Consider the following 24,875-nt stretch of genomic DNA (forward strand, 5'->3'; position numbering starts at 1 on the left):
TGTAGCTGAATTCAAGGTGGTGTTGCGTTTGCCCCTCTGCATTCTCATTTTAATTCTTTAAGAGCTTTCAAATAATTACATTTTAATAAGACCTCTAGAGAGGCCAATGGTGCAACCCATCCCCCGCAACTGAGGATCATGCTGTAAGATGGAGTGCAATTTCCGCTTTTGAAACTCCCCCCCCCCCCCGCCGAAGTCGAAACAGATCTTGACTTCAAAGGATTATCACACTCAGTAAAAACATAAAGGACATAAATTGGAACCATCTCCAGCAAGGCAGGAAATGGCTTTCATCACTACTATGGTTTCAGGGGTGCAGCAGCTCCTGTTCTTGAAGCAGAAACATTTCTCCCCACCACCACCAAGAAATGAACTTAGGTTCTAGGGAAATAAACACCAGGGGGCAGACAAAAGAAAAGACACATTTGGGGAGCAGAAGTATTTGCATATTGTGTAAACCTATATAGTACAGTGAAGCCAGCTTAATATTTTCAGGTCACCAGGGAAGCACAAGATGTTGCCTCTGCCTTTACCAGAAAAACATGATCGCCAGAAAACAGCACTTCTTTATAGCAGATGTCCAAAAAAGGGATGGCATGTCAAAGGAGCTGCCTGAAAAGGCAAATTCCTGCCCAGTCCAGCACCAATCTGTATGTCTTTAGACAGAAAGCTCAAATGGTGGTGCAAGGAAACCGGAAGCTTGACAACTCCTCTCATGTACTTACTTGTGCTATCAATCGTCCTTCAAGCAATATTCTGGAGCCATGAAGTATGAATGAGTGGGAAGAAATGCAGTTATAAAAGTTTTGCCCCAAACTGCCATGAGATTTAAAATGCATACCTCATGACTAGGGCTGTGCACAAGAAAAAAAAATGGCCTTGGAACCCACCTCTCATTGGCTCGGACTGGGGGTTGCCTCGGCTTGGTGGCTTGGCTTAACATCGCAGTTCGCCTCGGATCCAAGGCAGAGGGTCGCCTCGCCTCATTTTCCGAAGCACCCGATGTCTTCCCCATTGACTACAAGGGGAAAATCAAGAAGACCTATATTTTGGTAGAATTGGATGACATTTCCATTGTAGTCTCTTCTGAGGGGATGAAGCCTACCAAACCGAGGGTGGTGGTTATATTTTTTTTTTTTAAAAAAAGAGGTGTCATGCCTGTCCCTGTGGTTTTGTGGGTGTAGAGGTGCCCTTGCACCAAAGTGAAAAGCTGAAGAAGAAAGGGCTGATGTGAGCATAAAGCAAAACTTGCATGTCTAGCATTCCAAGTGAGCACCAAGGCCCACAACACCCCCCACCCCCAGTCCTGGCATAAGAGGAGGGCAGGAAGCAATGCATGCACCTTTACCAGCAAGCCTGATAAGAGGAAGGCAGGCAAGGGGGCTAGCAGACACTTCTGGAGACAGTGAGAAAGAGAGAGAGGAAGGAGCAAGGTGCATGCCTTCACAAGGCACATTCCTCGAATCAGTGTGGAGACACCATGCTGGAGAAGAGTGACTGCTTCAAGTTCGGAGTTGACATAGCGCACTGAAAGAACGGCAGGCAGAGGCAGCAGAAGACAAAGGTAACACTGAGTTTAAATATCGATGTGTGTAAGACCTGGCATGTTCAGTGTACCAATCACCAAGCCCCACAAAACAATTCTTGCATGAGGTAGAAAGTATTCCAACAACTAGAGCATATATGCTGCAACCTGCACCAGTGCAGAGTGTGCTGCCTGTCAACACTTACCTCCTTGCCCCAAGAACCCAACACTGCTTGGGTTTCCTGGCAGTGATGCTGCTGAAGTCACCAGCCTCCCCACCATGTTTTCACTTGCAGGCCAACCCAGCAGTGACACTGTAATGGGCAAGGAGCAGAGCAGAACAGAGCAGCTGTTTGGCTCCCAACATGCTACAGTGCTGTTGTCACTGGATAAGCCAGCAAGTGAATTGTGGTGGGAGAATAGTAGCCCATTACATTGTGGCTGCTGCTGTTGCTGCACATACATCCTGACTTGTGAACACAAGTGGGAAAGATGCAAAAAGGGTATTCTCCACCCCAAATCTAGAGTGGAGTCTGTCAGAGAACGAATCAACAAGCTGAAACGCCTTTACCAAATGCACTAGAGAAATGCAGCAACATTTCCTTTGCTGGGATGCTCAGGTGAGGAATTCTTCCTATATCCCTCCCAAAAGTACTGTGATTGGAAGTAAAAGGAGGAGCCTGGTAAAATTTCCTAATTGGAAGCTCGAGCTCTCAGTTGTAAAACTCCTCTTCTGCCTGCCTGCCTCCTCACTTGCCTGTCATCTTCTATTGATAAAGAGATTGAGGAAGCTTACAAAACACATTTGAAGGCCTCTGAGGTGGTTCCAATGACTTGGGTGGCCACCTCAGATCCCAAGGGGGTCCAAATATCCCAGAGGTGGGGATCCTCAGCATAGATGAGGCACAAGTCTGAGGTGAATGCACAGCTCCACTTATGCCTTTTTATACAACTGTCAGCTGCACATTTTGACCTGCACAGTGTGTCAGAGTAAAAGAGAATCTGTATACCAAAGCGAATTTTAGTTAACATTAGCAGGAATGATTCTGCGAGATACTATAACCAGTGGAAGGCAAAAGTAAGTCTGACCCACTAGGCATTTTATATTTCAAGGCCAGAGACCTTAATGTATTACTGGCAGAAACAAAGCATACAAGTCTTAGTTACAATCAAACTGTGTACAGACACACAGAGTGAACAGTCTGCTTGTAACAGTAAGCCAAACCATAGCTAAATGTGGATAAGCAAGTGTGCAGGGACACAGAGCAAAAATCACCACCATTTCTTTCCGCTCCTGCTTCTGTTGGTGCCACACTACCTGGAACTAAGCTGTTGTTTGGCTTAGTGTTACGTCTGAACGCAGGCTCACAGGTTGTTTTCTGCAAACAAACCATGCATGGTAAGCCAAGAGGAACCTTGGCGGCAGCTTGTGGTTCGTTTGGAGACATGGAAAAACTATAACTGACTGCATTTTCCCAGACAATGTACAGGCAGTGGCTTCTCCATGTCCATATTGCAATTTTACATGCAGGTGCTGTGCAATAACGGAATCTGTTGTATCTGTTTTCTTTTACCATTCATAACATTTACTAATAGCTTTCCCATTTAGAAACCTAAAGCATTGGATGCATTTATACAGTAAGAACTAGTTTGGCAAAGACATGGTTTTTGGCATGTTACAGCAGTGGGTGCTTTTCTTAGGCAGCAATCATATATTACACACAAGTAATCCCAACTGAGCTCAGTGGGACTAACTTCTGAGTAGACATGCACAGTACTGCATGGCCAGGGCTTGTGTCCACTTTTGCCTCTTACCCCTATGGCAAGAGCACCAAGAAAAAAATCCCTTCAAGAAAAATCCCTTCAGGAAAAGCCACTCTCCAAATTGTGTCTGAAGTGATGTCACTAAAGCAGGGATGAACTTCTGTATACTCGGTGGCCGCTGTATTTCTAACAGTTGGCTGGGCACTGAGAGCACACGTTGCTACATAAACTGATACCCTCACCCTGCTTCATAATAAAATGGTATCACCCTAAAGGAGTAAGAGCCTCAGAGTTATGAAGCATACAAACTCAGGAGGCATTTGCAAGGCACTGCATACAAAATTCAAGAGAAAATGCAACATGAAACCGGAATGTTTATCTTGCAAGCTGGGAAACATTTCTATTTTCTGTGCAGGTGAAGTTTTGGGCAGACTTTTTAGAACACTTTAAATTTTGGTATATCCACCAACTCCCTGTCACCCAGCTCTACCTGATCAACTAATCCCCAAGAAGGCTGTGAAAGTCCTGAACCATTGCCTGGATGCAGAGATGGATTGATGTGGGCAACAAACAGGCTCGATCCAAGCAAGACCAATGGTTCTTGTAGTCAGCAATCTGATCTGGACTACAGTCTGCTTTGGATGGGGATGTACTCTCTCCCACAACTTGTGTGCTTTAATGGATTTGGCATTGGTCCTCGATTATCCGGTTGCTGCTATGGGCTAGGAATGCCTTTGACTGGTGCACTAGCTGTGCCCCTTCCTGCAGAAGATGGATCTAGCTATAGTGATGCATGCTTCAACCAGCTGCCATTTAGTTACTGCAGCATGAACTGTGTGGGGCTGCCGGGTTTGGAAACTGTAAAAGGTAAAGGTAAAGGTACCCCTGCCCGTACGGGCCAGTCTTGCCAGACTCTAGGGTTCTGCGCTTATCTCACTTAAGAGGCCGGGAGCCAGCGCTGTCCGCAGACACTTCCGGGTCACGTGGCCAGCGTGACGAAGCTGCTCCGGCGAACCAGCACCAGAGCAGCACACGGAAACACCGTTTACCTTCCCGCTATACAGCGGTACCTATTTATCTACTTGCACTTGAGGGTGCTTTCAAACTGCTAGGTGGGCAGGAGCTGGGACCGAACGACGGGAGCTCACCCAGCCGCGGGGATTCGAACCGCTGACCATGCAATCGGCAAGTCCTAGGTGCTGAGGTTTTACCCACAGCGCCACCCACGTCCCAGTTTGGAAACTGGAGCTGGTGCAAAATACTGCAGCCAAATTGTTTTCTGATGTGCACGGCACAGACCACATTCACTCTGTTTTATACCAACTGCATTGGCTTCTGATATGCTTCTGGACACAAATCAAGGTGCTAACCTCTAAATCCTTAGATGACTTGAGGCCAGGATATCTGAAAAGCCATCTCTTCCCATAGGAGTGTACAATCATCTTCTAAGGCCCTGTCGCATGGTTCCACTGCCTAAAGAGGTGGCTACAGGAGACAGGGCCTTTTTTGTGGCAGTAACGAAATGGTGGCCCTCTCACCAAGGGAGGTAAAAATGGCTTCTCTCTACTTATTTTCAGGGGGGCAGTAAAACGGTTTCCATTCTGCATGGCTCTGAATTTTTAGTATGCAGAGGTTTTAATGTGTTTTCTTATCTGTTCTTAATCTGGTTTATAGCCTAAATCTGGTTTTGTTTTTGAATACCATCATAAGAACCCTGTAGGGATGAAAGGCGGCTTATAAATATTTTTATGAATAAATAAATTCCCAATAGCTAGTAGTGGTGTGCATGCATGAATGGTTAATCTAAGACCAACATTTTAACAATGACTTACACTATTCTAATATTTTCTGAGGGGCACCTGTTAATCTGTTGCAGCAAAAAACCCCAGCAGAGTCACGTGACAATCCAAAATTATGCTACTATGTACAGAAGGCGGAAAATAAATGAAGAATTGTTCATACCTTCATCTCCTCTTCCATTTCTGAGAGCTTCCGCTCCAGAGCTCGTTTCTCCTGTTTAAAAAATATTTTCACAATTACCATTTTTTGTGTAATTTTTCTACATGAAAATGTACGCTATGGCTGTATTTCCTTCAGTGAAGAAAAATGTATCATTAATAGCATTAATAAGGTTGTCAAACATCTCAAGACTTACACTAAGAACAAACAATGTCAAAAAACCTCTTCTTGGTGTGTTCCCGCAGCTCATCTCCAACCTCTGCACCAGGGATAGGGGAACAGATGTTTTTGAACTTCAACTCCCTTAGCCCTAGAGAGCATGGCCAATGGACAGGGATGAGAGGAGTTGTAATCCAGAATCTTAAGGGTCACCTGTGCTCTATACAGGCCCTTTTGCTGTTTCCTCCTGCAGCTCTAGTCTAGCCACAACTACCTATCAGCTCCTTTCACCTAACAGACAATCAATTGTCTTGTAATTAGCTTGATAGGAGCCAGTGGGGTCATTGAAAAGAGCTCAGTTTTCAGTCCCAGCCTATGGATAGTGGACAGTTTGAATTGCACCCTGAGGATACTTAATTTAACTAGTTTGAAAGCTGCATACTGGACGTACCATTTCCCAAACGAACAAAACTGGCATAGCGCCATCTTACTACAGCAGATAGGTGGTGTCCCAGGTTACTCTCTCTTATTTATCCTCTGGCTGAGAGTTCCAAGTGCAAAGAAAAAACCTCTTTAAAAAGAACACACACACCATACTGGAAAGCGTTAGACAAGAAGGCGAGAATCAATGGCATTGAGCCAAGATGGCTACAGGAAACCTCTATGTTCCAAGGCAAGAGGCACTGAATACCAGTTGTTGGTGGATAATAACATGGGGCAATTGTTTTCAAGGCAGTAGCACACCTGATCCACTTTGCTGCTAAGTACCGAGATGAAAAACGGGAGTGGGGAGGTGATTGTAAGGTTGGTCCAGTGCAAACACAGCAACGAAGCCAACCCAATGCTCCTGTTGGCTTTGTTGCCACCTCCCTCTCAGTTTGCAGCAGCAATGCATGCAACCAGAAGCCAGGTGAGTGCTGCTTTCACTATGGGCCACCAAGAACTCCAACTTCAATTGTACCATTCATCCTACATCTTACAAAGCTCTGTTTTAGGGTCTCCGTTAAAAAAAACAAAACCCAAATGCAATATTTTCAGGAAAAAACAAGCAAATAATAAACAAAATCAAAACGGGGCACTGAAACCACAAACGATTTACTGTTTTCCAAGGAAAGTATTTGGAAGGTATTTTAAGAACTTACATGCCAATAAGCCCAAGAAGAAACAGAGCTTTGTATTGGATAAAGGGAATTCAGTAGCACAAACATAATATGCTTACATACTAAGCTTGTTATGTGTTCATCTTTAGATTTAAACTTTGCTGGAATTTAAGTATTTTTGGTACTCATCTTCGTAATAAACTTGCACATTTTAAATAATTGTAATACAAAGAGTTAGTGTATTTTGATAACTTATGATAAAATTGACTCTATTCAATCTCATGTTTTCAAAATATAACCACAATCAATGGAACGTCTCTAATCAACTATATGACATCAACAACCATGCTAGAACAGTAAGTTCTGGGCTTCATTAGTGGTGATTTATCAAACCGTGTATCTTATTATGCCACGATGCCGAAATGAACAGTTTTATAGTTAACAAAAATGCTGTAAACAAGTATGAGAAGCCAAGGAGATCAGGGTTACCCAAGGATTCTTGAAGGAGGAACAGAATCAGCTTCCTGTAGTGATATTTCTCTTTTAAAATGAGTATGCATTCTAAAACCATGCTAAGTTTTAAGTAAGTGAACACCAAAAAGCAGAAACACATACCCTCTTTTCCATCTCAAGCATACTCGAACGGTCAGAGGTTTTTTCTTGCTTCTGCTATTGAAATGAAAAACCAAAGTTATCACAAAAGTAGAAAGTATTACAAAGAAATCCTTTCCAAATAAAATCAGAATTCTTAAGAAACCAAGTGATATAACATTACAGCACAACTGCTTCTATTTTATCATTTGTCTGAGAAGCAGTGATAGCCCTCCTCAAATGCTATTAACTCCTTATCACCAGGGCCAAACATTTGTTTCCGTCTGGCTGCAATTCCAGTACATCCCATTTCCTAGGTCTCTTCACCTGGGCTATTTTGTCAATTTTTGTCTTGATATCAACGAGTTCCAACTGAGCATCTTGCAGTTTTGATTTCAGCTTTTGATTTTCAGACAGGGCACTTTCATAGAGCTGGATAGAAAAAAGAGAAGTGGAGTTAACTCACAGTATCATCTACTGAAACATCAACAGTCATATAATGCAGTTAAATAGATGCCCGTCCTGCTGGTTTCAGACCCTGGAGACCAGATTTTACCACAGCCATATTAACTGTAACTCATTATCATCAGGTATCCTCTCCAATTTATTGTAGAATAGGAAGTTAAACAAACAATGCAGAAAAATTCTCGTGCAAACTCCTGTGTATATTTGCTTTAAAAACAACAACTCTCTTTCATGGGAACCCTAGTGCTCCTTGGAAACTTATCAGGTATTCCTGAATTAGAAGACTGGTAATGGCAAACAGGTTTCCCTAAAAGAAGCTGAACAACTGATCCTGCCCAGCCTCAAGAGAGATCTAATCATTATTCCAGAGTACATCCTTTCCGTTCATGTGAAATGAAGGCAAGGTCCAATAGCGCTCCATAGAAGAACCTGAAAATATGCCACACTCAAGGATTCCATGTAGGCAAATCCACCAAGGAAAGGGTCCCCTAAACGTGTGAATGCCACTACTCTGTTAACACAATGAATCCAAATCTGAAGTGATGCACAGCACTCCGTTCAGGTCACTTCTACTGCCTTTTCAACTATTACTACTAACATTAAAGCAGATCTTGTGTGGAAACTGCTACAAATAGAAGCAAATCCATTCCTGCCCAGCACCAACTCAACAAGCAATTGCACCAGAAGGCACTGTGCACTTTCTGCTCCGTAACATGCAAAACGGCAGAACATTTTTTAGCAACTGAAATAATGGTGATCTTCCAAGTGACCTATTCAGAAAGTTGGATGTTTTCTAAGACACTTTCCAGAGATCTGTACGCCATCTCGAGTTTTACAGTGCAACAAATCCACGTTTTACAGATGTGAAAGATTGGTGACCTGCCCAAGGCTGCTCAGCACACCTATGGAAGAGGCAGTGGGTAGAAACACAAATGTACCAGTGCCAAGTCCTGTTGAATGCTCTTAATTCTCCTCATTCAACTTGCTCTCTCAGTGGATCCTTATTTGTCTTTAGCAGGCTCTTTGTTGGGACTATGCTGTATTGGCATTTGTGCATATATATTTTTATTGTTTTTCTTTTCCTTTCCAACAGAGTCTAGCTTTACATGAAATTGCTGCTTATTTGATTAATGAGGGTGGGGGTGGGGAAGAAAGAAGGCCCGAAGGCCTGTCCTTTTCAATTACTCACTCTTTTATAATCCTTGCTACTGTCATCCTCCGTCCGGCTGCTGAGGGCAGCCAGGCGATTCTCTCTTCTGGTGTAGGCACTGCGACCAGAGGGCCGGTCCCCGTAGGCATCGCTGGTGCCAGTACTTGAACTTGCTGCATCCAACCTGGCATCAAACATGATATAAAAACAGCTTCACTCACTTTAAGACCACTTACAGACTTGTATCTTTCTCAATCACTATTTTTCAAAGTTTTAGTGTTTGGGTAATTTAGGGGGGGGAGTAGGAGAGTTGCAGAGAGATACCCTATTATATGTGACAAAAAAGTGTTCTCCCATAAATACTTTCCTGTAACTCAAATGTGTGGGAAAGATAAAGGGGGCAGAATCTTCAAGTAAATAGAAAAACATTTATATGCTTTTGCTGCTCACTGTTAAAACAAACTTAGTTTGGGGAAAGGAAATCGAGTTCATATTATGTAAGGGGTGCCTACTAAGTCACTAACAGGTTATCAGGATTCCTGATTCTAGCTTCATAAACTGTTTAGAGAAAAATGCTGGGAAGAAACATATAGAAATGTATGCTTTAAGAAAAGCAGACATTCTGAATAGCTTACCTGGAAAGCCTCTCATGCTATAAGAGGGAGAAAAAAGAAAACATGATTAGCAACAAAACAAAGATACCAGTGTTAACAGCTACTGAAGCCCGACAATTGTGAAAGCGATTGACAAGTGACTGCACCATAAATCCAATGGGGTGAAATTGCTGCACCTTGTCTATAGGTTCATTTGAACCAACTTAAATAAATTGAAAAACATTCAAGGCCAAGGGAAAATCCTGTTGTAAACATACATACATACATACAATCTCCATAAATTTTTTACACAGTTTACATGAAGGGGACCTTTATTACTGTCCTACACTGTGTGTGTGTGTGTATTAATATATGTGATATATAAAAACTGATATTTGTAAAGTTCTGTTCTGAAGGATTGTATGTATTGTGAATTAAACCCATTTCATGAAGATGAGCTCTCATCATCCTTACATGGATAAATGCAATAAGTGGATTCATATTCATCCAAGTAATCCACACAATAAGGGTGAGTGGAACATTCATAACTAGACATACACACTATTTTTTGTAGTAGTAGTAGTAATAATAATAATAATAATAATAATAATAATAATAATAATAATACCCTGCCCATCTGGCTGGCTTGCAACATATCTAAAAACATAAAAAACATAAATCCTGACAATCTTCCATAAACAGGGCTGCAATATCAAATTTACAGAAGAAGTGTATGCCTCAGAACCTGTCCAAAGATGAGAAAAACAAAACTGTGTCCGAAGCAGCAACTTCGACACATAGCATCCAGGGTTCCAAAGGATTTGGTGAAAGGGTTTGAAATGTTTGTGTAATAGCAGTTTTGTGACTTGACAGATGGGGAAATATATTTATACTGTTCGGAAATGAGTTGTTGTGAGTGCAGAAGCATCCATCACGGCTATCAGACTTGCATCTGATCAAAAGGTTAGAGTTGTCAAACTAGCATCTTTAGTGTCCCATTGATTATACTCTGGAAGCACTATAAATACTCAGAATTCTTAGCAATGCCTATAAATAGCTTGTTTCCCTTCTTGCTTAGGTCTGTGAGTTTACATATTTATTAGTCTAATGTTAATAGAGGTTTGTGATTGATTAGGTTCCATGCGAGAGCATGATCCAAATATTAATTGAATAATTCCATTAGACCTCGGGAAGGGAAGGGTGAACCTTGGTTTACATTCCCACAACCACAATGCTGAGATTTGTGAACACCGCCTTCTTTTTCTACGTTCATTTAGAGGTCTTTTAAATGAAAAGCACTAAGCTTAATACTAATCCCAAATATAATCTATCACATGTCGATGTGCAACTGCTGCTAGTCCTGATGCATTCATTTGACTTATTTGTTAGAGTGTTGTTACATTTTGAAATAATTTAGCATTTGATTGCTATAATGACACATTAAATAACATTTTTGCTGTTCTGTTGTGAGCAGCTTTGAGCACATTCATATGGAAAAGCAAAAGACAAATTTAAACAATAAAATAATAAATACTCTTCTCCGAGGCGGGCCATTATTTTTTCTATTTTCCATACTGGGAAATTTGAAGCCGAGGCACAACTTGCTCATGGTTTCCTCACGAGTCTGACCAAAAAAGCTGTTTGAACCAGATATCCTAAGTTCAGTATCACCATTCATCCATATTGGGCCATAGTAACTCTTAGGACCATCATAAAATACTCGTAATTTAGAAGTTAAATCTAGTTTTACGGGCACTTCTAAAGATTGTATTTATTTTAACTAGCAATTTGTTCTGAAAGTCCCCAAATTCTAGGAAGTACTTTGCTTCCTAGAATTTCACACTGTAGTACAGAAACCTGCTTCCTATTGTGTACTTATTGGTCCAAAGTATTCATTTATCACCACTTTCCCGGTCTGAAGACTGCAAAAAAGTCACTCATGTCAAAATTCATTTAGCACACTGCATATTCATCTGCTAATCTCTTTTAATGACAGCTTTTCATACTAAGTCAAATTTGTAGACCTAATCCACTATATTTTAAGATTAGCAAGTACTACAACCTAAATATTTATGTTTTAGAACATGAAGAAACTCTTCAAACAGGTGAGAGAGGAGAAACAGGGATGTATATGATAGAAATACATACATGTGTGTATTTTGTTAAAGTTACATTGCCAATTTGTGGGTGAGGGGAGGACTGTTTCGTACAAGTTTTAGTGAAGTACACCACGTATTCAAAGAAAAGTTTGTCATATATGAATCGCTTCTAGCAAAATGAAAACCATAATCTGCAATTTCAATGAAGTCTAACTGAGACAATATATGGAATCTTTCTCCTAACAGAATCTCACCGGACCTTTGTCCAATTTCTGAGCATTCTAAGTGAAAACACTGTGAGGATAAAATGACAATTTTATGTCATAAAAAGACATTCTACCAGTTCAGACATGGTGTATGTAAAAGGTAAAATAAGACCAGGCTGAACCCAGGAAACAGAATGTAATAATAATAATAATAAATTTTAAGCTAAAGGATGTAATTCTAACCACACTTTCTTGGAAGCAAGTTCCACTGAAGCAGTGGGACTTGTAACTGATGCATTGTCGAGTTACCCAAGTGAATAAAAACTTAACAAGTTACAGGAAGTGATTTGACATTTCAGATGTTGCTCCTTGGAAAGCTTAGACCTTTTCCAGTACTTGGAATCCTTGGACACGCTTGGCCTATTTGTATCCCACATAAACCAAGATTTCATGATTAAGTTTATGAAAACTAAGGTTGGGACAAAAGCGAACTTTCTCTGAGCAGCTGTGTTATGAATTTATTTAGAAAGCAAAGCCAACTCTTGACATTACTGCAGCTGTTGGTAATGGCTACATTTTAATCAAGGTTCCTAAGCAGTTCACATCACGAGGCCAGCACAACTGACTACAAGCTTTCTTGGGAGAGAGGAAAAAATGATTGGCAAATGTTTTTTCCCCCTCTTGAGATGAGAAAAGAAACTCATTTCCTACTTCTTGAAGAAACTCACATTTAACAAATCCCAGCAAGAGCAACTGATATGAATACCACCCTGTATAAACAACATGTATGGAGCTCAATTTCTCTCTCTCTCTTGAATAAACTTAGGTAAAATGTACTACATAAATAGACATACGTGCAAACTACACTTTATGTGAATTTTATAAATTAGAATTACATCATAAAGACCAGGGGTTGGCAACATGCGGTCCATGGGCTGGATGCGGCCTACAAAGACCATTTTACCGGCCCACGAACTGCCTCCAAACCGAGCCGCCCGCTCAGTGAGTCCCCCGTGTGCTGCACTAAACCAGCATAGAGGAGCACAGGGACTCACCAAGCCACGCTGGAAATCGCATCTGCGCACGCGCAGATAGCGGAAATCATTTGCAGTGTCTGGGCATGCACAGAAGTGATTTCCGGGGCACCACGGACATGTGCAGATGCGATTTCTGGCATGGCGCTGTGCTGGTCCAGCCCACGGACGATCTCCACTGGAGTGACCCGGCCCATGGACGGTGAGCCTTGCTGACCCCTGATAAAGATAAAGGTACCCCTGCCCGTACGGGCCAGTCGTGTCCGACTCTAAGGTTGTGCGCCCATCTCACTTAAGAGGCCGGCGGCCAGCGCTGTCCGGAGACACTTCCGGGTCACGTGGCCAGCGTGACGAAGCTGCTCTGGCGAGCCAGCACCAGTGCAGCACACGGAAACGCCGTTTACCTTCCCACTTAGGGGTGCTTTCGAACTGCTAGGTGGGCAGGAGCTGGGACCGAAAGACGGGAGCTCACCCCGTCGCGGGGATTCAAACCGCTGACCATGCAATCGGCAAGTCCTAGGCACTGAGGTTTTACCCACAGCGCCACCCGCATCCCGCTGACCCCTGATAAAGACAATAATCTCCTATGCTTGAGTTTGTTTTTTGAGTGGAGGCAGGGGCACTTCCACTGTTCTTCCCCCCCCCCCCCCCTGCAAGATAAGTTATTGATGCTCTCCATCCCTGCCCCCCAATCCATGTGTGCCCATGAAATACCTTGAATATGGGCATCCAATTTGTGTTGTCCTTCACCTCAATCACTCCTCCCCCTTTGCCTATTCTGGGCACATACATAAGTCTTTCTTCACTTGTGCATGCACACCTTTAACAAAAAGCCCAAAGAAAACCCAAGAAGCATGCAAGAGTAAAAAAAAGCAAAGCCTTGGGTTATCATGTTTCACAATGGACAAAATGGAGACATGAGCTCCTCCTAGCTGGGGTGTTGTAATTCAAAACAGGCAGCAATCAGTAGTTATAGGCGTTGCTATAAATGAAAAGGATTGTGCTCAGGTGAGAAGCAAGCACACACAGCCCTGTGACAGTAGAAGCCACCCACCACGCACATAATAAATCACCCATTAATGAATCTGCTGACAGGACTCCACACCAGCAATGATTGCATATGTTATACTTGCCAGATTTCTTACAGAATGGATAAATTTGGATTAAATGACTAAAGATGAAGAGATGGAATTTTGATGACACTGATGTCATATGAATGGTGCAAAGAAACAAAAAACCACAATGTGCATGCGTGAGTTTCCAGAATTAATTCTCATGTAGAAAAACCCTGAGAGAAAACTTCATAAAATTGGGCTTAGCTGACCTAACTGTGAACCTGTAGCAGCAGATAGTAAAATAAACAGAAAGGGGCAAATAAGTTGCTGCATAGCTTTTTCTTTTACCATACATACTTCATTTCTGTTTTTAATGTAGAAGAACAGGGTTAGGTATTGGCAATTATTCTGTGAATTTGGAAAACAAAACGATTGTAAAGAGCCAGGAAAAGCATAGAATTTTGATTGTAGATATATGCAGGATTATGGAACATTAGAGTCCTACTTTTAAACTCAAAAGGTTCTACAGATGGCGTAAGTGTAATTAAAACCATGCTCCTTTTGCAGCTATGCAATTTTAAAAGACTGAGGCATGAACAGCTGAAGTCTCCTGCCAAAAGAGAAACTGGCTTAATTGGCTGCAAATGCTTTCTTCTGTGGCCAACATCTGACCCCAAAAGGAAGGAAAGGGGAGGGAAAGTATGATATTTACATGTTTTGCAAACTAGAATGTTTCCAACATTTATGCTCCTCTCCAACTGGCTGAGCTAACAGAAAACAAGACTTACTTAGACTGCATAGCAGAATCTATTTTGCATTTTTGTGAATTAATTACTGCCCTTATATGAGTGAATGAAGTTTTTTTTTAAAAAAATCAAACAATGGATTGATGGTTGACTGAACTCCCCGCCCCCGCCAAAAATGTTTTTTCCCTCCAAGGTTTTCATGCTTATCTTGTCCTGTTCACAGTCCTTTCTGGAAACTGCTTCAGCACCATTCATTAAAGTTTATTTCCTGCAAACTACATATTTCTAGCATATCAGGGATCATGTAGCTAACATGACAGCACCATGGTGTCACACAGCAAGGTTAAGCTGTGTAGCAATGTCACTTGGGAAAGCAACATTGTTTTAGCTCTGAATGGAAAGGGCAAGAAAAACACAATGGCACACAAGTGAAATTATGCTTCTTGTGTGCCCCACTATGGTGGCAAGCAAAGAAACTATTGGTGGACTGCAGTAAACCAAGCAATCCCATTGGACTAAGGAGACAGGTGATCTGGAGCCTACACCTATGCACCAATCACTTACTGCCCAGGTAGCTAAATTCTGGCCCTCCAGATGTTGCTGAACCACAGTTTCTATCAGTCCCAGCTAGTATGGTCAGTGGTCTGGGATGATGGGAGTTCAGCATATATAAGTGGTACTATACTGTACTCAAAATGTACATATACATAACTTAAAATAATAATAAAAATTTAAAAATGTCCAGTAGCAAAATAACCAGTGAAACAAACCCAGGTAACACTAATGAGAAGATGGAACACTGGTTGAAAAATACATACTGATGAACAGGACAGAAAAAAACCTAAGCTATTTTCTCAACTGCTTTGGGAAGAATGATAACATTCTGCATCTGAGCAGATATTCTAGTGCTTCTTGTACTTTCTTGAGCTTTTCTGGCGAATGGTTTCATAACTGAAGTAGTTTACATTATACATGCATTTTTAGATCAATAAGGAACCACTGTTATATTCTGAGTCTGTTCACCCAGTTAACAGCCACAGAATGAGGATGGGGATACACATTATATTGGAAGCGATCCAGTGAGGATTGATAGCCTGTCATCTGGACAGGTATCTTATTTAAGCTGCTGCTCTTTATTCAGTAAGCAATAGATGAACACTAAGCCTGCTTCTCTGCTCCTGGACCAGAAAATCTATTTTCATGCACTGAGATTTCACTGCTTACACATGAACTTTGGCAACCCAGAGAACACTGGCTCTGTTGCTTCATTGATGGCTTAGGTCCTTAGAATGATCCCTCTTCTCTGTCCTCAGAACAATTTTACACCCTTTTGACTCACTGAAAAGTTACCAAAGGTGGTCTTTTGGAAGGTGCAAAAATACTTGCCAACTTGGTTCACAGTTTCAACTGAGCTGTCTTCTTCCATTTCTCACAGAAAAGTTTTAAGTCATGTTGAAAAGTAACTTAATGACTCAGTTCAAGCGACTATTTTCAGATAACTTCCTGAAGCTCCAAAACAAAACCAAATGTACAAGCTTGTTCTTGACCAAGTAGCTGAACCACCTCTTATAAAAAATTATCATGTTCAAAACTGGCTGAAACATAGAGCAATTTTTCTACAATAGACTTTCATCCCAGCTCAAAGCTTAACCAACTGCAGCTAAGATGAGGTGGAAACTTCAGGGAAGGATGGTCTTAGTCCATAGAAGCCATGTCATTATAGTAATCTCCCAGACCATGAATTGTCTTGTTTTAGGCAAGAAGAATGCTATTTTACTTAAGACTGATTTATAGGCCATGAATTTTATTCACAAAAGCTGAAAAGAAGAGTTTAAATATGCATGAATGGACAAGATTTTTATTCGATGCCAATGTTAAAAAACAGGTGGCATAGCTTAGCATTAAATCTTCATGGAGCTTTTCTGTCTTTCTGCACGGGAAAGGGTTACAGGATGCAACTGTACTCTACTATTAGTACAATAAGGACTGCATACCTTGTTCCATGAACAATTACTGCACTCCCTGTTCTCTTTTAAACTCCATCTTTGAAGGGTAAAAACTTAACTACTATTTACTAGTCTGAGCACAATGATGCCCATTCTGACAAAGATTACTGGGCATGACAAGCAGTCATTTTATGTTAGCTGTGCTGTGAAAAACTGGAGATTTGACAGAGGACTTAGAAGCCAAGGTACTGGGTAGCCAAGGTCACCCAATGTATTTCTCAAACCCAGTCAGTGTTCTCAGCTCTTAGCACAAGGATCTCCAATCCTATCCATGTGATTAATAACCCAGGGTAACTGAGCAACCTTTGAATAACCCCAATATGTTTAACACAAAGCATGATTTTTCAGGAGCTATAAATCAATGGATTTAACAGAAAAATCCCTGGTTGTTTTGGTTTGGTTTTGCTAGAACATAAAGGATTAGTTGTTATGAATGGCAGTTCCCACCATCTAGTTGAAGAGCTTATGGTATTCACAACAGAAACAGAACTTGTTTAATTTGAAGTAAGTTCTGTAATTCTAACTGGCATCTACATCTGACTAGCACATGGTTCCAATACAGCACTCAAGTAGGACCGAAACACTGGAGTATTAAAAGGCTTTATTATTTCTGTCTTTTGCCTCAGTTTCCCCAGCTGCCTCTTCAAGGTCTGTGCAGCTGCACTTCATTAGCATCAAACCTAAGGATAGACAACGCTACACACAATATCAAGATGAACTTTATTTAACTTCAGAAAAGGTCAGAATTCAGAAACCTACCTACTTGACCACTTTAAAGAAAAATGCTATTGAGCAAACATTCCACCCGACAATAAAATCTAAAGCTCTCCAGAAAGACAGTATCAAGAGAGATAAAATGCAGGCATTCACAGAAGATGCAGGGCCTCCCTTCAGTTCATCGTGAGAAGGGTTATAAGGCTGTGCCTTCTTTTATCCCACCCACTGGAAAATATCTTTTTACAGTGGTACCTCAGGTTACGTACTTAATTCGTTCCAGAGGTCCGTTCTTAACCTGAAACTGTTCTTAACCTGAAGCACCACTTTAGCTAATGGTGCTTCCTGCTGCTGCCGTGCCACTGGAGCACGATTTCTGTTCTCATCCTGAAGCAAAGTTCTTAACCTGAGGTTCTATTTCTGGGTTAGCAGAGTCTGTAACCTGAAGCGTATGTAACCTGAAGCGTATATAACTCGAGGTACCACTGTATTACAGAAGAATGAAATACGCTTACATTTCCTGTAAGGTGGTTCAAATCTAATGAGGATGGCCACTATACTGCTGTAGTGCAACATTTTAGTCATTGTATGCTCTCTCAGGTTGGTTCTTTGGGGACACAAGTGCAAAGGCCATTCTCTGCCAGGCTGGGAGTCTAGGTTCATTCATTTCAATAAGTCTACTATGAGTATACCACATTTTAAGTGCCCACAGCTCAGAGCCAAGGTAGAGCCATGTACATCATGAGAACCAGGCCCTCTGCTATACAGTGCTAGCAGCTGGAAATTGCCTCTTGAACTAAAGGCAGATTGCTATTGACACTAGAGAAGCATTCCTTCAAGTCTGGTTCAATTTGCCATGAGATGCACAGCAAAAGGAAGTGTCAGTCAACGGAGCCTAGTTTCCCTATGCACTCAGCACCTATTTGGTTAGTCTTTATTACTTCTTTATGACACAAAAAAATGAAAAACAAAAAAGGGATAACTGATGTGTAAAAGCACTTCAAACAAAACTCAGCTTTACAACTGGCAGTCCTAAAAGTTGGCTATTCATTAATGCTTCTTACTGAGCTTCAGGCCTCCAGCAGTGTAGGATACTGGAAATGTGTGCCAGATTTGTTTAGTGGCTGTCTTGAATGTTAACAGTTGTTCTGTAGCTCAATGCAGAACTTTGATGTTAAGTCTCTGAAGGTCTAGGTCTGGCTTATGTCAAGTCAATTATAGTTGTAGAATTGTTGCCTTAAAATGACTTAAAGGGGGGGGGACCCATAAGTAAAAATGAGTTCTGCATTATCTATTACTAAGAACTGAATGGATGGGCCATACTAGTAGAAAAGGAATTGTCTTGGAGCCATGTTGCACAGGGCAGAGAGCAACAAAGGAAACAAAGTCTTCAATGCAACATTATTTAATAAAAATAGTTTTGATAGAATGTCAGGGTATACAATTAATTAATCAAAATCTGAAATACCTTATTTGCTAACTGGCCATTTTGTTGGTGAACAGGGTTTTAACTTATTTAGGTATTTTGGATATTTCTCAAATGATTATATTGAATCTGAATAGGTTCATGAACGAAGTTTTCAGTGATTTGGAACAATGGGCATCACAATGGGGTAAGGTTAATATGTTTAAGATTAATATATTGTCATGAATAATATATACAGATGTGCAATATGCTGTCCTTTTACAAAAGATTTTCAAAATACCTTGTTGTTCCCATTATAAGTATTAAAACATGAGTATTTCATCCCAGTAGAGAGTTATCTCTACATCTACATGTAGATCTACATCTAAGATTTGAATCTGGGTATTCTAGTAACAAAGTCCTGTCCAAATATTTTGAACAGCTGGAACCCTATAATCCAGATGGAGTAAACTTGTTGCCCTCATAATGTTCATAGAATCACAGAATCATAGAATCATAGATTTGAAAGGGACCCTGTGGATCATCTAGTCCAACCCCCTGCAAGGCAGGAATATGCAGCTGTCCTATACAGGGATTGAACCTGCAACCTTAGCATTATCAGTACCACGCTCTAACTAACTGAGCTATTCAGGCAGGCAGGATGACTCCAGTTCCTATCACACCCAGACAGCACGGTCAATGATCAGGGATGACAGGAGATGAAGTCCAACAACATCCAAGGGCCACAGGATTCCTATGGCTACACCTGAACATATTTAATATAGATGTAAACCTCACGTGGATACCATCTGAAAGGCTCATATCAACTTAAATTCAATGTAAGATTCATCTACCAATGGTCACTGTATCTGAAATGTGAACTGATAGTGGTTTACTGTTATTATTAAAATTAGTTGTATTTTAGAATTATTAACCTATTTAGTACAAAGATAAGGTGCTCAAATAAGCCATTTTCAGCGCTCTATACATGCACCAAATTTCTGCCTTCTAACCAATCCCTCAAACTGTTTTTTAAATTTTAAAGTTCAAATAGGAGGCATGGGGATCAGTAGACGCAAATAGAGTAGACATAGAGAGGGGGCAAAAACATGCATATGCATTGGTATCATTTCCTCTCTAAAATATTTTCCTTTAGAAGCATTTTTGGATTGTGGAATATTTAGAGACACACTTCTGCTTTTGCAGTGGGGCAACCTTCTGCAAGGGAAACTTAAAAGAGGATGTCATTGTTCACCCCTCTGCATCCTTACAATAGTGTTTCAGGGTTTAAAAAGTACAGTAAGATTTTACTTTTACTTTTGCAGGAAGGCAACTAAGAACAAATTTGGCACCTTGGTAGTAGCTACTAACAGACACTTAACTAAGTTAACAATCTGATCTCCCACTGCCATGGCATAACATTTGTGAGAAAACAACTTGAATCCTGTTCATGCAATTTGTCAATAAGAGTATGAGATAATTAATTCAAGCATTTATGCCCACTCTGTATGGTCAAACTATCCTTTTTGATAGCTTCTCTTCCCAGCCAACTGTCACCTCCCTACAATTCAGATCTTCAAGGCTCATGATTTAGTATCTAGTCTTTCAACCATGGAGTGGAAAATGGAACTAAACGTCCTGCAGTCCATTATGCTGCTGAAAGAAAATACTATACATACACCAGCTCTACATAGTCAGAGAAAGCAGGTGCACTGCAAAGAAACACTAGCAGAGCAAAGTGTCAAGATTCATTTGAAGCAAACAAGTCAAACCACGGGGAAAGACCAGCAAAAGGAAAATCAGCGTGACGGCTCAATTAGCTCTAGAAGAACCTTCCTACACATCTCCTAATACGGCAGTCAGAGCATGAGGAAAACCTGTTTTTCCCTTTCTGTATACTTTACCCTGCTGCATGAACAGCAATAACTTCATGCAAACGCCAACTGTCTGAGAGACTGACTCACATGCAGAGAGCTAAGAAGAATGCTGGAAGTTGTACGAAGACTCAATCACTTCAGAATATGCATGCAATTGATTTCTATTACAGGTTTATTTTGTGAAGATGTAAAGTTATCTCAACGGGCATACTAATTACCTAAGTGAACAAGCTTCGGTCCCACATACAAAAAAAAAAAAGCCTTTCATGGATTTTGAGGCATACTTTTGTGAAATGAACTAGTGCGTGTATAAGACAAAACTAGTGAAAGGTGTGTAGGTGATGGAAGCATGATTAACTTGTTTACTGTTTCAGTACAACAAGAGCTCTCCAGAGTATGAAGGAGTGATTTAATTGCTTAACAATAGATCCTAATAAGCAGTTTAATTGACAGATGAGGAAAATTGCCCAATTAAGCAATCAAGTGTACAGAAAGGAGCCTCTCTCTCTCTATATGGCGCCTTTACATGCCTGTCGCCCAGTGTTTCTCAAACTGGAATTGCAGAAAAGGGATGAGTGAGGTCACAAATCCCTTCCTGACACCTAAAGAGCCACAAAGTAGAACAAAAGTGAGAGTGGGGAAGCTGGATGAGAGATGTGAAGCACAGCAAAAGTGGGTTCAAGTGAAGAAGTAGTGCAAGAGATGAGAAAGCTAAGCAGGTATCCTCATGGATGATAAATAAAATTGAAGATCTTTGCTTAGCCATTAATACATGAGCCCCTGACATAAGGAATGGCACTAGGAAAGGTACATTACAACTTTAAACAAAATCTTTAAAGTTGCCATTGACCCCGTAGTTTCTCAGGAAGTTAATCCTTAACCAAAATTACCTTAAAATGTTCTTTGTGACTCCAAATGCATGAAAATGCTATGCAATTACTTATACATTTTTTCTCAAAATGACCCACTTACACATCAAGTTAAGACATGCATCATAAAATAGGTAGGCAGCATTATGTTTAGTTACAGCTAAGATGTACTGCAGAGCTGTTACTAAATTTAAATATATAGCTACTTCCCAGTTTTCTTCTTTGGAAGCACAGTAAGTTATAATCATAAGAGCATCTAACAGGCTTTTATGTCGTGGTAAATACTAAGATAATTTTCAGTGTACCAGATCACAATTGTCTGCTGCTAATAATGCAGACTCACTAAAGTCAGCTTGCTTTAAAATCAAAGTGAAATCTAAACAAGGAAAAGAGACAAGGGGAAATTCACCAGTTTCTCTGGATCATTATTCAGGTAGCAAATGAATTTCCATAAATGCTAACTCAGTTCCCTACACTTTGCTGACTGCTGATATGTAAAGAAACATCTGGAATTTTTGATAGCACATATTCAATTTCAGCTGCTTTAGATTATTATATCAGCTTCCTACTATTTCTCACCTACAATACGATACAGCAGTGTTAATATCAGACTTGCATTTGTATGAAGTCTCTGCTGGTCATGGCAACACAAGTATGAAATGTTTCTATGTGCCATTAAGTAATCAGAAATGGCAAGAATGTTCAAATTGACTCATGCTACATTTTTATTTAAAAAAGAAAAGAAATAAGAGTGATTCAGGAAAACTCACAAACAATTTGTGTTCAGAAGGTTTTAATACTTTCTTACAAACAGGAACTCTTGACACTTTGAAAAATAATGCCAGCTAGAACTATGGATATTATCAGTATCTCTCACAAAAAGGCTATTTTCTGGACCTTTAAAGTACTACATGTCATAATATTCCATCAGCCCTTTACAAATAAGACAGATGTCCAAACTTCAAAATGCTAGCAATATTGTGAAATATAAGAAGCACACAGCAGTTTAGCAAGCTGTTCAGGTTTTGCCTCATTTTCATTTCAAAGCCTATGCCCTCCTAGTAAAAATATTCAGCAAATGCAGTTCCTGTTGACTGTGAAGAGATAGGAAGCAAATTCAAGTGATTTACTTATAATCCCTGAATCAGTAACTATAGCAAGATGAGAAGACCCTACATAACTATACTGTTGAAGGCTCCTTCTACAGAAAAGCTTTGCCAAGGCTTTATTTCACAGGGACACCTTCAGAAGAAAAATGAATCAGAAAGAAAGACTCAAGTGGGGAAAGGCACTGTGAACATAATCAGCCCTTAGCAAGTTACAATATAACACAGAAATGAAAAGCTCTTTGCTTACTCTGAGTGTCTTTGCAATCGGGGAAGGAGACGATGGGGGAGAATCAGACTGAGACTTTCTGTTTCGAGTAAACTCCTTACTCCTGGTATACAAGGACGACATGGTCCATTCAGGGTGGTGGCAAGGCAACAGGTCACCTCTCAGTAGCAACAAGATCCAACTCTTCACCTCTGTCTCACTATGTGCGGCTGGGTGGTGCCTTCTAAAGCAAGAAGAAACTAGTTTGACAATTATAGTATTTTAGCCAGTGTTCAAAGTTACAAGTTTCTAGGCACCAGGCTGACGACTGCAGAAACAAATGTCACAGTGGGCTGTTCTCCATAATCATGACAAGACAGACCCCCAGGAGCTTCTGCTGGCAGAGGACAGTGCTAGAGCATGTCACTGTCAGGTCTGAAACCTGCCTTCAGGTCTTCCAAAAGATTTTCTGCTATTCAGAGCTTTCACACAGCAAAGCCAGACTATTTCCAAACAACCGATGATGGCACGAAATCCGGTAACAAAATTGGCAAAAGCCTAAAGATTACTAGTTTATCCAGCTAGGAAGACGCCTTAGCAGAAAAGTTTTTAAATCCACAGCCTTGTCGAGGCAGATCTCTGTTGCTGGAGCAGGGCTGCATCATTAGGGAGAAAGTACAAATAAGGAACAAATGCTGCTACAGAAAGGGGCAGTCCAGATGAAACTGTGTTTTGTTCCATGCTCCAAGTTAGGAACGCCTTCACACACTTCTATCTACCCTCCCCTCTTGCTATTTTCTGACATTCCAAATCCTTACTTGCTCAGTGAGGAATGCTGGAGGGAGGCCAAAGGCATAGATTCACTTTCAACTTGGGATTTGGGCTGCTACTTGTAGGAGAAAGAAAGCTGAAAGCTCCTAAAGCCCAGATGGCTTCGAAGTATGAGGTCAGAGCACAACTCAGCTTGCCTGCAAGGTCTAAGTTCCAGCCACTAGTTTTTCTAGCATGTTTGGGTGATTTAGGGCTTCTTCTTTAACAAGGTTTTTTCTCTCTCCACATTTTAGGCCACTGCCAGGCAGTCAAAATTTGTGGAGAAGAAAGTTAAAAATCTCTTAAAAGTTTGAATTCTAAGTAAAAATGAACATGTTGCTAGATAGGTGTGCCTAAGCAAACTCTAATTTCCTTTTAGCTCTATCATAACATTGGGTTCACTTGTGCTGAATGTATAACAAGTACACTGAAAAGCTAATTAGTACAAGCTGTAAAGCTAATGCTAAATAGGTTTGGGTGTGATACATTTTGTATCTCCTACACAATCTATGCACTATTCTTTGGGATTCCAACAGCATTCAAAAGCAAACCTAAAATAAAGTTTGCCTTTAGCAAATTAGCACTCAAGAATACCAGGGATAATTATTTAGTTCTCAGAACACTTGAATAATCTCCAAGTCAAAATACAATTGAGAATGAGAAAATATCACTTAGCATTATAATGACTGTGCTTAACGAATATCCATACAGGTACTTAACTGGGAAAATATGCAAGAGGGATGTTGGCTAACAATGGTAATTTACTGTGTATTCTTCCGAGTATAAATGCCTGGCTCTGCATTACAGAACTATGTAAAATCTAATTTATGTGATTAGTTAAGGGACTGAAATTTAGGTTCAAGTTCAAGTTCCACAGTAAGGTAGGAATAAATATGTTTAGGAAAAACCTTTTATTACACTGCAGCTGCAGGAGGTGTGTGTGAAAAGAGTAATCAGATAACTGATAAGATTTAGTTTTGCCAAACCTGATTAAGAAACTAGTAGAGCAACTATCATATTCAAATACAATTTCTACGAATTAGCAAGTCAGCTGAAGATACAAAAGGGAACAGCAGGTGCTTTAAATCCTATTTTCTTAGGCAAAGCTTCTTGCAATGAGTTAGAATATAAGAATAAGCACACACATTACTTTTAGTCTCTTATACATATGACGCTGCCAATATGACTATTTGCATAATTGGCCCATATCTCAAAACAACCTTAATTCATTTCTTTAAATATCTTGCACTTCTGCTTTTTCTTCTATGATTGCTTGTGTTCCCAAACAAAATTATTCAAGTAGCCTACCTCATGACAAGAGAGGTCGTATCAGAATACAAAAGAACTTGAAGGTAGCCCAGCTTGACATCAAAGTGGAGTTAAGGATCTCCAAATTCCACACACCACTTCTTTTTTCTAACATTATGTCAATAT

General features: G+C 40.5%; 1 protein-coding gene across 9 annotated transcripts in view; it reads right to left on the reverse strand.

The window, feature by feature from the left end:
• The window catches only part of PPP1R12B (protein phosphatase 1 regulatory subunit 12B), a 113,645-nt gene that overhangs the window by 13,870 nt on the left and 74,900 nt on the right, over window positions 1-24,875 (reverse strand). For 3 of the 9 annotated variants that reach the window (XM_081914384.1, XM_081914391.1, XM_081914390.1), the window contains 6 exons: window positions 9,349-9,365; window positions 8,753-8,897; window positions 7,426-7,530; window positions 7,123-7,176; window positions 5,252-5,302; window positions 891-1,018 (listed from right to left, as the gene is read on the reverse strand). In XM_081914384.1, coding sequence (XP_081770510.1) covers window positions 891-1,018; window positions 5,252-5,302; window positions 7,123-7,176; window positions 7,426-7,530; window positions 8,753-8,897; window positions 9,349-9,365 — 500 coding nt within the window. Of the gene's footprint in view, window positions 1-890; window positions 1,019-5,251; window positions 5,303-7,122; window positions 7,177-7,425; window positions 7,531-8,752; window positions 8,898-9,348; window positions 9,366-22,713; window positions 22,876-24,875 lie in introns of those variants that run through there. The other 6 variants (XM_081914387.1, XM_081914389.1, XM_081914385.1 and 3 more) reach the window with 4 other exon arrangements.

This window comes from Podarcis melisellensis (genome assembly GCF_964234715.1).
Source record: "Podarcis melisellensis genome assembly, chromosome: 6".
Taxonomy (NCBI): domain Eukaryota; kingdom Metazoa; phylum Chordata; class Lepidosauria; order Squamata; family Lacertidae; genus Podarcis; species Podarcis melisellensis.